This window comes from Pelophylax lessonae (genome assembly GCF_965119305.1).
Source record: "Pelophylax lessonae genome assembly, chromosome: 8".
Taxonomy (NCBI): domain Eukaryota; kingdom Metazoa; phylum Chordata; class Amphibia; order Anura; family Ranidae; genus Pelophylax; species Pelophylax lessonae.
This window is the reverse complement of record NC_138775.1, coordinates 51194452-51210561: the sequence shown is the minus strand read 5'-3', so window position 1 is coordinate 51210561 and position 16110 is coordinate 51194452. Positions and strand designations below refer to the sequence as shown.

At 38.6% G+C, this 16110-nt stretch overlaps 1 protein-coding gene across 7 annotated transcripts in view; it reads left to right on the top strand.

The window, feature by feature from the left end:
* The window catches only part of CADPS (calcium dependent secretion activator), a 706678-nt gene that overhangs the window by 458372 nt on the left and 232196 nt on the right, over nt 1-16110 (top strand). For all 7 annotated transcript variants that reach the window (XM_082264950.1, XM_082264948.1, XM_082264947.1 and 4 more), the window contains exon 13: nt 4755-4942. In XM_082264950.1, the coding sequence (XP_082121076.1) occupies nt 4755-4942 (188 nt within the window). The remainder of the gene's footprint in view (nt 1-4754; nt 4943-16110) is intronic.

The window sequence follows — 16110 nt, the reverse complement described above, 5'->3', positions numbered from 1 at the left end:
TGCTATAGAAAAGGAATAAACACTTTGGGGTTGATTTACTATAGAAGTTCATTTAGCAGTTTAAAAGTCTGGTGCATTTAGTTTGTTAACTTAAATCATCAAATAATGTCTGAATAATATTTTAAGTTTTCTTTAGTTTCTGTTATGTAGTTTCCACTTATTCAAAGTATTTGCAACCTATTTGCTAAGTTCAATAAACATGCACTTTAATGAACAATAAAGCTTATGTGTGTCATGCATCGATCGCATAACAATTGTATTGTATTCTCACAGTGGGCATTTTTTATATGTTCTTAACCATTAAAAAATTAGAATCATTTCTCCTTTTTAAGACCCAAATGTTTGTTTTCGTTTCATTTTCAAGTTGTGGCACTTGCATCCAAACTTTTTATTTTATTGCTCATCCCAAAATATTGGGACTTTGTTTTTTCCATTATTTTCAATCACATGTGCAAGAAATTCCTGTTTTTATTTATTTATTTATTTTTATTTATTTTTATTTATTTTTTAGTTTCCCTTGCACATGATCACATTAAAGTTAAAGATTTATTAATCTTTAAATTAAAATATTATTTATTAATTAAAGATTAAAGTGAACACAGTTTATTTAGTAAGCTTAATGAACATTAACTTTCATAAGTGAAGGGTTTCTTCTTTTAGAGATGATCCACCTTGTTGCTTCTGATTTATTATCTGATTATTATTTATTATCTATTATATTATATCTGAGCCAATGCATTGATAATGCAGGCAACCAAATGCTATCATCACAGTGGGCCTTTTTTTCAAAGGTTCTTAACCACTGAAAGATTACAATATTTTCTCCATTTTTAGCCCCCGTTCACACTGGGGCGACCTGTGAGGCGACCTGGTCGCCTCACAGGTCGCCTCCCATAGGGAAGCTGCGGACCCGTTCTGATAGGAGCGACACAAGTCGCTCCGACTCAGAAAAAGGGTCCGGAGCTTCTTTGGGGCGACCAGGAGGCGACCGCCATAGACTTCAATGTTACGAAGTCCGTGGCGGCCGCTCCGAGGTCGCGGCGCGCTGCTCGCACCGCGACCGTGGGAGGTCGCGGTGCGAAGTAGCGTCGCCCCAGTGTGAATGGGGGCTAAGACCAAAATGTTTTTTTTTTTTGTTTTGTTTTTTTTCAGTGGACAGTTGAAATTTATATTTTCATCTTGTTTATAATGCTTATTGTCACTTTGTTTTTCCAGTGGCTTTTATTTGCTAGAAGATTTAGCATTACCCTAGATCAGGGATCTTCAAACTACGGCCCTCCAGATGTTGTGGAACTACACATCCCATGATGCATTGTAAAACTGACATTCACAGACATGACTATGCATGATGGGAATTGTAGTTCCTGAACAACTGGAGGGCCATAGTTTGAAGACCCCTGCCCTAGATGTTTACCCTAAAACCTAATCCTCCAAAATAAATGTGCAAAGTCTATTCCAAATGCACAGTTTACCTCTGAGTTTGGAAGATAGTTTTGTTCCACTGTAACGTAACATTGTAAATCACATGGGGAAAATATCCTGTTAGCAATACACAGGTTTGCTTTAAAGTATAGCTAGAGGATTTCTTTAGGTTTGGACAGAGTGGGGAGGGATTGGAACACCTGTCAGGTTTTCATTGCTGTCTATGCCCCATTTAGGGAGAGTTGCCCTTCTTTACTTGTCCTGGTAAAAATGAAAGAAAATTCCAGGTTTTGAGTTTTCACCAGAACAGGGAGTAAAGGAAAATCTTCCAATGGGACACTAGTTCAAGTGACCCTGGTGGCAACCAGGGATTCCCTCAGTTTGGAGAGATTTTCTCTCACTTCCTGTTTTGGCTTTGGGACAGGAAGTGGAGGGAAACCTCCTTAATGGGACACAGATGGCAGAAAAAACTTGATGTGGGTTTTAATCCTCCTGTACCCTATCTAAAATGAGAAAATTGTTTTGCTTTTAGTTCTACTTTAAGAAACTGAGAAATGTTCTTATATCCCATAGCAGCCAATCCGATTTTCACAGCTGTTTTCATTGCAATCGCAAAATTAATATAAGAAAACGGCAATGATGGACAACAACAAAAGTTGTTTTTTTATATACACTGGTAGGCAGTACCCATAATTGCTGGTTTATGGGGTTAGCCAATTATCAAAGTTCATGGCAGAGATCAATAAATCAATAGTACAAGGGAGTTTATGTATTATGTATAAAATGTGCAGTCAGAAAAGAATCAATGATTATGATCGGTTGCTATGGACAAGTAGAAATTTTCATCTTAGCATATTTTCCATATATACAGCATGTAAGTATTGAGCACGTCATCATTTTTCTAGGTAAATATATTTCTTAAGGTGCTATTGACATAAAATTTTTACCAGATGTCGGTAGCAACCTATGCAATCCATACATACAAGGAAACCAAAAAAAAAATAAGTTCAGAAATTAAGTATCTGTAATAAAATGGAATGACACAGGGAAAAAGTGTTAAACATGCTAATTTATTTAATGCTTCGTACAAAATCCTTTGGTAAAGATAGCTTCAAGACGAGTCCTGTATGGAGAAACTAGTCACATGCATTGCTCAGGTGTGATTTTGGCCCATTCTTCTACACTAACAGGGTTCAAATCTTGAAGGTTCCGTTGGCCTCTTCTATGAACTCTGATCATTTAGTTCTTTCCTTAGATTTTCTATTGGATTTAGCTCAGGTGATTGGCTGGTCCATTCTAGCATTCTAGCAGCTTTATTTTCTTTCTTTGAAACCAGTTGAGAGTTTCCTTGGCTTTGTGTTTGGGATCATTGTCTTGCTGAAATGTTCACCCTCATTTCATCTTCATAATCCTAGTAGATGGCAGCAGATTTTTATCAAGAATGTCTTAGTACATTTTTCCATTCATCCTTCCTTCAATGCAATGAAGTTTGCCAGTATCGTATGCTGAAAAACAGCCCCACACCATGATGTTCCCACCTCCAAACTTCACTGTTGGTGTGGTGTATTTGGGGGTCATGTGCAGTGCAATTTGACCTCTATACGTGGTGTGTATTTTGGCATCCAAAGAGTTCAATTTTGGTCTCATCTGACCAGACTATAGTCTCACAGTATTTCACAGGCTTGTCTAAATGTTGTGCAGCAAACTTTAAACAAGCTTCAACATGCTTTTTCTTCAGCAATAGTCTTGTGTCGTGAGCATATAGACAGGCCATGGGGGGTTGAGTGCATTACTTATTGTTTTCTTTAAAACAATTGTACTTGCTAATTTCAGGTCTTTCTGAAGCTCTTCACAAGTGGTCTTTGGCTCTTGGACAACTCTTCTGATAATACTTTTCACTCCTCTATCAGAAATCTGGCGAGGAGCACCTGCCCGTTACCGGTTTATGGTGAAATTATGTTCTTTTCAATTCCAAATTATGGCCCCAACAGTGCTCACTGCAACAGTCAGAAGTTTAGAAATCCTTCTGTAACCAATGCCATCAGTATGTTTTGCAACAATAAGGTTGCAAAGGTCTTAAAAGAGAACTCTTTGGTTTTACCTATTATGAGATGTTTCTTTTGTGACACCTTGGTAATGAGACACATATTTTTATGCCATCAGTTGAAACTGAATCAGCTGATATTCATTTGCACGGACAAGGGGCGTGATTGCTTTCTAATTACTGATAGATTTCAGCTGGTGTCTTGGCTTTCCGTGCCTTTTTGCACCTCCCTTTCTTCATGTGTTCAATACTTTTTCCCTGTATCATTTAATATTGTTACACATAACTTATTTTCTGAATGTACCGTATTTTCCGGCGTATAAGATGACTGGGCATATAAGACGACCCCCCTAATTTTCAAGTTAAAACATAGGTTTTTGGCTATACTCGCCGTATAAGACTACCCCCCTTCCGAAGCAAGGCAACACCAGAAAAACATCAGATTTCTCATAGATTTCCAAGGTACCCCAAGTACTGTAATACATGTAATATCACATAATTATCTCCAAGGTACCCTAAGTATAAGTATTACCAGTAGATGTAATCTCAAGACGCTGGCTGTGCGGGAATCCTGTACCGGTATACCGTAGGTACCGTAGCTTCGGCTACATACAGTATACCGCGCTGAGCCAATACCAGTGAGCGATGTATTCTATTATTAAATGCAAAGCCTGCTCAGATTGGCAGAGTCAGAGAGGCGGGCTGATGTTACTCCGCCAATCCGAGCAGGCTTTGCATTTAATAATAGAATACATCGCTCTCCCTGATTGGCTCAGCGCGGTACACTGTATGTAACCGAAGCTACGGTATACCGGTACAGGATTTCCACACAGCCAGCGTCTTGAGAGATTACATCTACCGGTAATACTTATACATAGGTTACCTTGGAGATATTATACTCGGTGTATAAGATGACCCCCCATTTTTGGGGGATTTTTTTGAGGTTCAAAAGTAGTCTTATACGCCAGAAAATACAGTATTTGTTTTGGTTTCTTTGTATGTATGGATTGCATGGGTTGTTACCGACGTGGTGAAAATGTTATGTCAATAGCACCTTTACAAAGATTTTTACCTAGATAAATGGTGACATGTTTAATATTTATTTTACCCGCTGTAAGTCCCAATGTGTAAAGGCTTCTATAATCCCCTTAACATCAAGGAACAGGGGTCACTGTTCAGCACTCATCTAGCTCTGTTTCGGGATGTCATTATGAAACATTTTGATCAATTCACAAGAAAATGTTTGTTTGCCTTTAAGTAAGAATTTTGTTCATGTGTTCTGTTGTAGGGTTGGTTCAGTCCAGGTCAGGTGTTTGTCCTTGATGAATACTGTGCGCGCTATGGAGTGAGAGGCTGCCATCGACACCTTTGTTATCTAAGCGATTTACTGGAGAGAGCAGAAAATGGAGCCATGATTGACCCAACTTTACTCCATTATAGCTTCGCCTTCTGTGCATCACATGTACATGGCAATAGGTAAATTAAGTGTACATTCAGTTTAGATTGGTATTTTTGACAAATGTTGGTATTTTTAAACGTCTTGCATTTGAAAACTAACGTCAGCCATTTTTTGTTAGTTTTAGGTAGATAACTAAAGAGTTAAAGTGAAGTCAAGTAAAAACGTTTATTTTAAGTTTTAGATTGAGTGGAGTAGGATTTGTGTTCTTAATATTCATAAATACTTAATTACATATTATTGTTATGGATTTTCTCTTATGTTCTGCTCCAGTGACAATCGAGACTGATCTGCATCAGGAACACAAACAGAAAAAAAATTTAGGATAAAAGGCCAGAATAAGATCTTGTTTGTAATCCCAAAGGGATTTCCAACACATTTTAGGAGTTACACAGACCCCCTCCTTCAGGGCTACAAAAATGATTAGTCCAGTTTATCATGCTGCCTGATTGTAAAAGATCTTATATAGTACCATCAACTGATCCATGTGCTAACATTGTATGCATGGATGAGAATACATGTTTGTATTAAATACATTAACCCTCTTACTGCCATTGCTGTTTTTGCATTTTTTGCACACGTTTACATATTTTAAGTGCAAAGATTAGTTAAAACCCCCAAACATTAAATATTTTCTAAAAGCAGAAATCTTGGAGAATAAAATGGCCATAGTTCCAAACAATATTTGCGCAACAGTTTATTGTGCCCAATTTTTTTGTAAAATTTTTTTGGTAAAATATTAATAAGGTTGCGCTGAGCTAATAGATACCCAACATGCCAAGCTTTAAAACTGTGTGCACTCACAAAATAATGAGCTTTGGTACCCTGTATTTTCCAGAGGCATCACTTTAAAAGCCCCTACAGGTCATCACAGGTTGACCACAGATAATGGCCCTAAATTTATTGTTTTGAATCCGATGTGCACAGCGATATGTATCGTTCAGCTCAAGTGACATTTTCATACGTAGGCTCCCCCAATAAGTGTTCCTACCTTTTTGTGTGCACATATGCGGGTTTTACCTGCCTTCCTTTGAAGCTAACAGAGTTCAGATCGCACTCAAAAATGACACCGGAAACCAGAAGAACCATTATACATGTCCAGGTTCTTTACAGCTAGGAACGATTAGCGAGTAGAGGGTCACTGGACTCCCCTCCACCCACAAAAACCCACTGTGCGTTCCCTGTGCCCCACAGGTGGGACAGTGGAGCCCGGAAATATGTCAGGGTGTACGTGTGTGGTGGTAAGGGGGCACGGTTCCGGTGTTCTCATGAAAGCAGTTTGATGGCTGTACAGCCACCGAGTTGCTTTCATCAAAAAGTCGACAGTCCGTTGTAGAGTTCACACACACTCGTGGCTGCCATATGACATATGTCATATGTCGGTGGCAGAAAAAGGATTAAATCGATTTTTAAAAATATTTGAATGGATTCTTTGGTATAAAACTTGACCAATCACACTTACTGGTTATTATGTCTACAGTCCTTAAAATATTTGGTATTATATATGTCTGTGGCCCTGAAAATAGGGGATCCTTGCAGCCCCTAAAACACAATGGCTTTCCCTTAATTATTACACATTAAAACCTTCTTATGGATTTACAAGTGCAGTGATGCTTTTATGCTTCATGTTGTATATGTTTTTTTTTCCTTAAGGATTATCTATAAAAGTCCTAGAAGGAATTAAGCTGCTAGACAATATGAATATGTTAATATTAAGACTCATGGCTTTATAAAATATATTGAGTAATCTGGTGCTCGAAAACTTTTGAGAAATAAAAACCTGACAGGAGCTCTAGCCTTCTCTTACTCTGCTATCGAAAACATTTTTTTTTCTGTTTGTGTTGCAGTAAGAGAGTTCAGCTCAATCCTGTTTTGTTAAATGTCAGCAGGACAGGAAGTGAGGAGAAATCTTTCCCAGATCAGAAACCCAGATAGCAGGAAAAATCGGACATGGGTTCCAATCCTGCCTGACTTCATCCAAATAAAAAAAAAAGGTTTAAAGCTTTAGAATTTCCATCTGGGTTTTATATCTGTCTTTGACCCCAATGAGAAGATATACCCTGACTTTCTTTCACTGTGAAAAGAAATGAAAACAGCAGCTGTTATCAGGACAGGAAGGCACTGACATCAATATAAACATTGTTAGAATTTTTAAGTCATCCCCAAAGAAAGCTGAGCAAACCACAGTAAGTCTCCATTCATACTTGTGCAACTTTGGACATCAAAGTTGCATAAGTCATTCCCCGTGTTTTCCAATGATAGCCATTCATATATGCATGACTTAAAGTTGCAGCAACTTCAAAGTAGTTCATGCACTACTTTGGTCTGACTTTCATGCTTCAATGTTAACCCTCATTGCATTAAAGTCATAGTTGCATTAAAGTCATACCTGAATGTTATACAATGCAACTGGTGTGCAACAGTTGTCCATTATTACTGATCAAAGCCCAAGTTGTATCCAAGTTTCACCCATCTAAAGTTGCACTCCAAAGTCAGTGCAACTTTGGAGTCCTACAAGTGTTAATGGAGCCTTACTCAAAAAATATATTTTAAAATTGAGGTGTCTCTCAAGTGACGCTCTGTAGTATTTCCGTTTGCTCTTTCCCCGGCAGTTACATAAGGATTATGTAGCAAGGTGAAGCTGGGCCAGTACACAGTAATTAGACACTCCCAGAAGAGGTGAGGGCTAAGATGTCCAAGGAGGAAGGGGGTCTGCTAGGGAACTGACTCTTCCTAGAGTAGTTCAGTTTGCAAACAAGTTCAGAGGCACATTGCAAATCAATACAATTTGTTTAGGAGAAGGAAAAATACTGCAAGTATGACTTTAATATACTTGATTTTTTTGTGATTGTATCTGCAAATGTTTTTGTTGGTGGTAGGGTCTCTTTAAATGCTTCAAAAAAAGGTTCAGAGTTGTTCTTACTGTATATATTATAATAAAATATACATACTATACTATACCTGCAAGTTACAAGTTCTAATAATACAAACCCAACAGCTCTGCTTTGTACTCCCTGCTAGCTTAATAAAAGCCCTTTAACTCCTGCAAGGGGTTAAGTAGCAGTAAAGTCACTGAGCCTTATGGCACACAACTAGGGATTTGTAAGGTTGTTGAAGCAATAACACAGTTCACATAATGTACACACGTAGACTTTCCTTGCCCTTAAGGTAAGTAAATTACTTTCTTTAATTAACAGGCACAATGAACTTCCAATGTCTGGTGCCTGGGGGCTTAGCCAATAAATAGACCTCATCTAAGTTACTACAATAGGACTCAGGCTGAACCTCTTACTTGGAATACACAACACAAAGAGAACCCTTCTACAAACATAGTTGCATTTTCTTTAGCCTGGTCTAAGCTGGCAATGGATTTTAGATGGCAGTCAGGCATTAGGACTTGATGCAACAGCATAATCATCTTTTTTCTCCCCATAACATACATAAACACGCAATCACTTTCTATAGTGTATTATTTTGCCAGCAAAATATAATTAGGCACTATTTTATATTTAAATTGGCCAGCTAAAATAAGCCTTGCACATTTTTATGATAGAAGCCTTACTGTGAAAGATACACTAAAAATGTTCCAAGATGGACTTTCTATGCCCTAGAGAAGGAGTTTTGTGTTTGCCCGGATATGGGCTTTATTTGAAATTGATTTAATTGAAATGTATTTCTGAACAAATAAAAAAAAAAAAAAAAACTCTCCCTTCTATTTACAGACTAAAAGAAATTAATTATACCTAAACTAGCATTTTACTAACCTATGTTTGCTGTCTGTGTCCCTTACCATTGCCTGTTCAGATTGTGAAGGCCAGTGGTCGAAGGCTGTTCCATTGCCAGCTGTAAAATGTAATTTTTCCCATCACATTGTGGTTGATTTACTAAAGGCAAATAGACTTTGCACTTTGCAAAGTGTAGTTGCACTCTGCAAGTGCAGTTGCTCCAGAGCTCAGTAAATGAACAGAAGCCCTGCTGACGTCCATCATCCAATCATGTGTAAGCATAAATGATGTTTTTTTAAATGTTCATGCTCGTGATTGGGTATTCTTTGCAAAGTGAAGCTTTACCTCATTTACTAAGCTTTGGAGCACCTGCACTATGCAAAGCGCACAGTCTATTTGCCTTTAGTAAATCAACCCCATTATGTTCTGGTGATGGTAGCAACCAGGACAAATAAAGTGAATCTCAAAATAAAGTGAATCTCCCCAGTGGGGACACAGACAGGGGTTTAACCCTTCCTCTCTTTATCCAAAACTATAATAGGTTTTGACTTTATATTTCAGCTTGTAGGCCAGTGCATTAGTTGTCTTTCCAGTAAAATAGTTAATTTTTATGTAGTAATTCTAGCAGCTCTTTACTTTAAAGAAAAGAAAATATTGTGCTCTTTCATTAGATCACTTTTTAAATGTATCTGTCTTTGCAAACCTATCTTTAGAAACCATTCTTGCGTGCATATCCTTAGAATTGCTGGAGGCACATTACAAACCAGTAAATGAAAGTAATCTAGTGGAAAAGCCCAAGGAGTTGTTCACTTCCACTGGGTTTTCTTTTTGTTTTTCATTTTAAACATAATCCTTCTTTTCCCCAACTGCTTGAACAGCAGGGATCCTTCTCTGTCCATAGTTTCCAAAAGTGTGTAATAGAAGGTTGTAATATTATTTATCTACGCCTTGAGGTATTAGAAAGATTACATTGCTGTCCACATGTAGCACTATGCTTTTGATAAATATGAGGTCCCTTTAAGAAAAAAAAAATCCAAGATAATTTCCCAGAACACACTGCTGTTGATTTACTAAAGGCCAGTAGACTGTGCACTTTGCAAAGTGTAGTTGCACTCTGCAAGTGCAGTTGCTCCAGAGCTTAGTAAATGGGGTAAAATTTCCACTTTGCAAAGAGTACCCAGTCATGTGCAAGGAAAATTAAAAAAACAGAATTTTGGCTTGCATGTGATTGGCTGGTCGAAGTCAGCAGAGCTTCTACTCATTTACTAAGCTTTTGAGCAACTGCTCTTGCAGTGTGCAACTGCACTTTGCAAAGTGCACAGTCTATGTGTCTTTAGAAAATCAACCCCACTGTTTCCACAAACCGTATTAATCAAGATGGTGACTGATTCATTAAATATTTTTCCTAATAAATAGCTATAACTTTGTTTCCTGTTTTTTTCACACTTCATATTTATTGAAGTTGTCCTTTAAAGCAGTGGTCCCAACATTTTGGGCACCAGGGACCAGTTTTGTGGAAGACAATTTTTCCACGGACCGGGGGGGGGGGGGGCATTGTGATATAGCCTGCCATCATATGTAGTCACTTGCTACTGCTAGGGTTTTCATAGGAGTTCCTCCCCAGCCCTAGCATTAGATTCTCATAAATCCACCTAGATCCCTCACATGTCTTGCATGCACAGTTTACAATAGTGTTCGCGCTCCTATGAGAATCTAATACTGGCACTGATTCGACATGGGGTGGAGCTCAGGCGATAATGGGAGGGGCTGTATGGGCTAATTCACACAGTGTGTGGTGACAAACCTTTTACTACAATGTAAACTGTCTGTTACCACAAGGACACACAGGAAACAATTGTTTTATATGTGTCCCATATAAATTACCTGGATATAAATAGTCATGGTGGTGTATAAAGTTTTACTCACACACGCCAAAGTTGAAAAATTGGGTTCATTCAATAAGTATTGTTTTACCTTCAGACATTAAAGTGGAGTTTCACCCATTTTAATAACTTGGATTACGTAGATGTATGTAATCCCCTTTAAAACTACTTTTACCAATGGAAACTTTTTTTTTTTTGTTAGGAAATACCTTATGTTCTTCTTTATTCATCCTCTTCTCACTTCCGGGTCCGGACGCCGATCGGCGATTACGTCATTCGCTGATTCGCAAGGGCTGCTGGGATGTATCTCATGGAATGAAATCTCGCATTATTACACAGGAGTCCTGAGCTGTACTCGTATGTATTGGATTGAGGACGTGCTTCGCCCCGTCTCCACCCCGCCTCCTCTCAGTGAGCTGTATTCGGATGTATTGGATTAAGTCCGTGCTCTGCCCCACCTCCGCTCCACCTCCGCCCCGCCTCCTCTCAGTGAGCGCAGACTGAAAGCATTATATCCTCACTGAGCTCACTGAGAGGAGGCAGGGTGGAGGCGGGGCAGAGCACGGACTCAATCCAATACATCCAGTACAGCTCAGGACACCTGTGTAATAATGCGAGATTTCATCCCATGAGATACATCCCAGCAGCCCTTGTGAATCGCCGAATGACGTAATCGCTGATCGGCGGCCGGACCCGGAAGTGAGGAGAGGATGAATAAAGAAGAAAATAAGGTATTTCCTAGCAAAAAGAAAAAGTTTACATTGGTAAAAGTAGTTTTAAAGGGAATTACATACATCTAAAGTTACTAAAATGGGTGGAACTCCACTTTAAGGGATTAAAGTGTATTTAAACCCAAAAATGTCATGTATTTCAGCCGACTAGTCCTTGGTATGGTGGCTGCATTTGTTTTCTTTTTTCAAACTTATTTTGCTTTATTTAGCCACCCACTTGACACTCTTCCAGGCTCAGCCAGTCCTCCAATGTATCCACTGTATGGAGAAAGCAATGGTTCTCACCATTGTCTACTCTCCTGATATGGACTACAAACATGTCCATATCTTTTCATTTCCATGGGCAAGGCAATTGGTAGAATAGATGAGATAGCTAGGAAGGAAGACATTCTTTGGTGTAGCTCACAGGAAGTTACAAGGACCTGAGAATTTTGGAAATTTCAATAGCTATTTTCTATATTTGATGAAAATGCTCTTATATTGAGAAAAAAAAAAAAGAAAACAAATGCTGCATTCGTGTTCTGTTGTCTTCATTTTCCTTCAAGGAATGTTTATTTTGGCTAGTCTTGCATGGTGTTATTATTTTTTATACCAATGCTACGTGTTTTCTTTTATTGATTTGATCTGATTTGCTTTTCTTTGCCCTAATTATTCTTTATTTTTCTTTCTGCTTTTTCTGTTATGTTCTACTTGCATGCTTTCTACTGTCTCTCATTTTATTAACTTTATATGTGCTGGTGCTTTTCCATTGCATGTATGCTCCGCACAACTCATTCACCACAGCCCACTAATGCCAGAATTACTTGGTGGCTCACAGCAAAATGCTGAGAGTGAGGGAGGCAAAGTGCCTAGCCCTTCTGGGATTGAACCAGAGAATAAGAGGGATTCTAAAAGGGATTCTAAAAAACGCAAAGATTCCAAATCTCAGCCGAATCCTGAACCTAAAAGGTAAGGTTTAGTGGAAAAATGTCTACCCCAAATCCACCCAGTAGTTAAACTATCATCCTTTGATATCTTGATGTGCTTCCTGCCTTTGTTACTAGTTGTAGATACCCCCTCATACCTCATATTGTATTTATAAGGCAATAAAAAAGTTCTTGATTCCTAAGTGGTAACTCATCATACTCCATATTGTATTTATAAGGCAATAAAAAGTTCTTGATTCCAAAGTGGTAACTCATGAATATGGAACCTATTAGAATTAATGTTGCTTGTACCAATGTAATTATGTATATATAAAGGGGAGAAAAAATTCCTGCGCTAAATTAAATAAATGACAGTGAATTCAATATGAATTATGTATATACAATACCTGGCCAATCCCCCTGGTAGTAGGAAATCAGGGGTGGGTGCCATTCAGAGAATGCTTTGAATTTTATCAATGAAATGCTCTTTGATTGAATGAGGCGAAAAGACGAGGATGTGATGTCACAGTCTCAACCTCTTCCATTCAAAGAAAATTTTGCAATAATTACTATATTAATGTATTTATGCATAAATAAGATAGTTTATTAATTATTGGTAAGATGGTTTTGATTGACTGCTTGGGTATACTGGTCTTAAAGGGTAACTCCACTTTTATTGGGTAAAAAATGAGCAAATAAAACAAAAATAATATAGCGTACACGGTTGTCACACACATCATATTGTAACTGAATGTTAATAAAAATTAACATTTCCTTTTCAATCAGCGGCTCTGTGATTTTCTGTAAAACACAATGCAATATGCTTACCTGGAGGCTTTGTGCATGCAGATGTCATTTCATGCTTGTATGATTTGCTCACTGTTTTTCCCAGAAGTCTGCACTAAGATACAAGTCAGATTTTTGGCATCCACTGCAAAAAAAATGTAGTTTTTGATAAGATACTTCCAATAGGAAGTCACGTCTAAAGGGATGCAGGCCTTGCCAGTTTTCTCATTAGAGCCCTGTAGGTGCGGCAGCTGGCTGATCATTGTAAAACCACTCCCATACAGGTTCACTTTGTACATGGGCACAGACAAACAACTATATCTTCAGAATAACAAAAGGTAGGAATCTGAAACCAAGTTTGTTCAAATCCTTGCAGTGTACATAGATCACCCAGAGGGAAGTGTTTTTTTTTTTTCTTAACAAAAGTGGAGTTACTCTTTAAGAATTAAGATGTATGCAAACCCTAAAAATGAACATCTCTTATTTGCTCCCTTTTGACCACTTGGCGACCGCAATGCTTATATATACACATTGCAATTTGCAAGTGGTTTACCGGGATTATGGCTGAAGATATCAGCCCTAACCCCATTACCGTTTTTTTCTGCAGACAGTCGGCTTTCTCATGAAACCGGTCTGAGTAACTCATGAGCCTCCGGAACAGTTTCCGAAGCAGCGGGGGAGGACACCCCCCCCCCCAGCCGCTCGCCTGTGTTTCTCAGGCTTACCATTTCCTCTGGTTTGCCCGAGAGAAAATCTGACAGTGCGGCCGGCTGCTCCCATAGGTAAACGACTCTATGGCCTTGGAGGACCGGAGAGATGTCATGACGTCACTGCCGGTCCAGGCTGGAAGGAAACCATTTTTTTTCTTTAAAGCGAAAGATTCCTTTTTTGAAAGAGGTAAAGAAAAGATTTGGGGTCTTTTTTTTTACCCCAGATCTCTCCATGAAGAGGACCTGTCATCCTTATTTCTATTACAAGGAATGTTTACATCCTTGTAATAGGAATAAAAGTGGTTAAAAAAATAAAAAATAAATGGACAGTGTAAAAATAAAAAGCAAAATAATAATAATAATAAAAAAATTTAATGTCCCCCCCCCCCCATCCTTACGTGCTTGCGCACAGAAGCGAATGCATATGTAAAAGGTATTCGAACCACACATGTGAGGTATTGTCGCAAACGTTAGAATGAGAGCACTAATTCTAGCGCTAGACCTCCTCCGTAACTCTAAACAGGTAACCTGTAAAGGCGTTTACACCGTCGCCTATGGAGATTTTTAAGTACCGTAGTTTGCTGCAATTCCACAAGCATGCGCAATTTTAAAGCAAGACATGTTAGGTATCTATTTACTCAGCATAACATCATCTTTCACATTATAAAAAATTGGGGTAACAATTGTGTTTTTTTTTAATAATTAAAGTGTATTTTTTCCAAAAACATTCCGTTTGCAAAACTACTGCGCTAATACTGAGTGACATATATAAAATCACCATTTTATTCTCTAGGGTCTCTGCTATAAAACAATGTATAATGTTTTGAGGGTTATAAGTAATTTTCTAGCAAAAAAATACTGATTTAAACAAAAAGTGCCAGAAAAAGCCTGGTCGGCAAGTGGTTAAATATACCATTGAAAGCATTTTGTTAAAACTATTTACTATGTGCAAAAAACATACCTGTTGATTCTGCCAGAAATCTAGTAAGCACTTCCCGTGTTTTCTGCCCGTGCTGCACTGTTATCAGTTAGCATTGTTCCCAATTCTCTCTACAGAATACCTCCCCCCCCCCCCATGTTATGGAGATGAGGGGAGAGAGATGTTATGTAGTCCTAACACACTTCATGTCCTAGGATGACAATGCTGTTCCCCCATAGTTAGAGTACAGTGACCCTAGAATAGGCAGTACTACATTAAAGCATCCCAACACTTAAACCTTTCCTACCCAAAGTGCCTAATCTAGATAATAAATGGAACCCTTAACCCTTAACTTTTATCACCCAGTCCTCCATCACTGCTCATATTGTTCAATAGACTTTGTATAACCAGTTACAAAAAAACTGATGTTCTTCTGAGTTTCCTGAGCTCAGTCCCAGAGCACAACCCTTTGAATACTAACAGCACCATAATAAATAATACAAAAAAGTGAATTCAATTGTGGATGCAGAATGCCTAATTTGTTATTAGTGTGTCTTTTTGGCAAAATGTGGAACAAAAGCTCACCACCCACCCCAAGGGTCCTCATGTCTGGTGACGTCTACATTAACACTGCATAGAGTACAGAAAACTGAGCCTCATTGTGGGTAACCTGAGCTTGGTCTCAGACTTTTAAAATGACACTAAACGCTGGTAAATAAAATTCTATTCAAGTATATTCTTAACTCATAAAAGTCAGTTCTTTTCCTCCAAACCTCCAGATTCCTTTTTCTTTCTGCTGAAACTTTCTGTTAAAGGGTGGTTACATTCGTTCTCCATGGTCCCACTGTATGTAGGAATGTAGTCACCCTCTCTTGTTTCCTCCCTACATGAACAATTGGATTTGTAGAGTGCTAAGAGCAGTGCACATGAACACAACTAGTGAGCAGTGATTATTACAAACAAACAGAAGTGGGGGGAGAAGAGGTTTGGAAGCTCATGAAGGACTTTAAAAGAGGGCAGAAAAGACAGTAAGAAGCAGTTTATTGAAAATTAGATTATAGGGCCATTAAAGTGGTTGTAAAGGCAGAACATGTGTTACCGTAATGCAAACCTTTTGACCTTTCTGGGCCACATTGAAAGAAGAGGAATTGTCTTGAGCCACACACAATACACTAACAATAAAGCTTGGTACACATGATCCAAATATCAGCCAGTTCAGCAACATTTGGTACGTGTGTGCAGCTGCCCATCCGGCAGAAGCCGGTCTCACAGCCAGCTTCTGTCAAATTGTCATGATGGAAAACCAGCATCCGACCAGCAGGCAATCAGCGCTGGTACCCAATAGCTGTGAGCGCTGATCAGTGTGTTCTTGTGAGGGGGCCACCCCCCTATCAGAACACAATACTGCGTCAGAGGCGATAGTCGCACTAACATTGTTTGTGTTAGTACAGCGACCTCTCAGTTTTTTTTCATTGAGCCTCTGGGTTGAACAAAATAAAAAAGTGTGTGTGCCCAGCTTAAGGATAGCT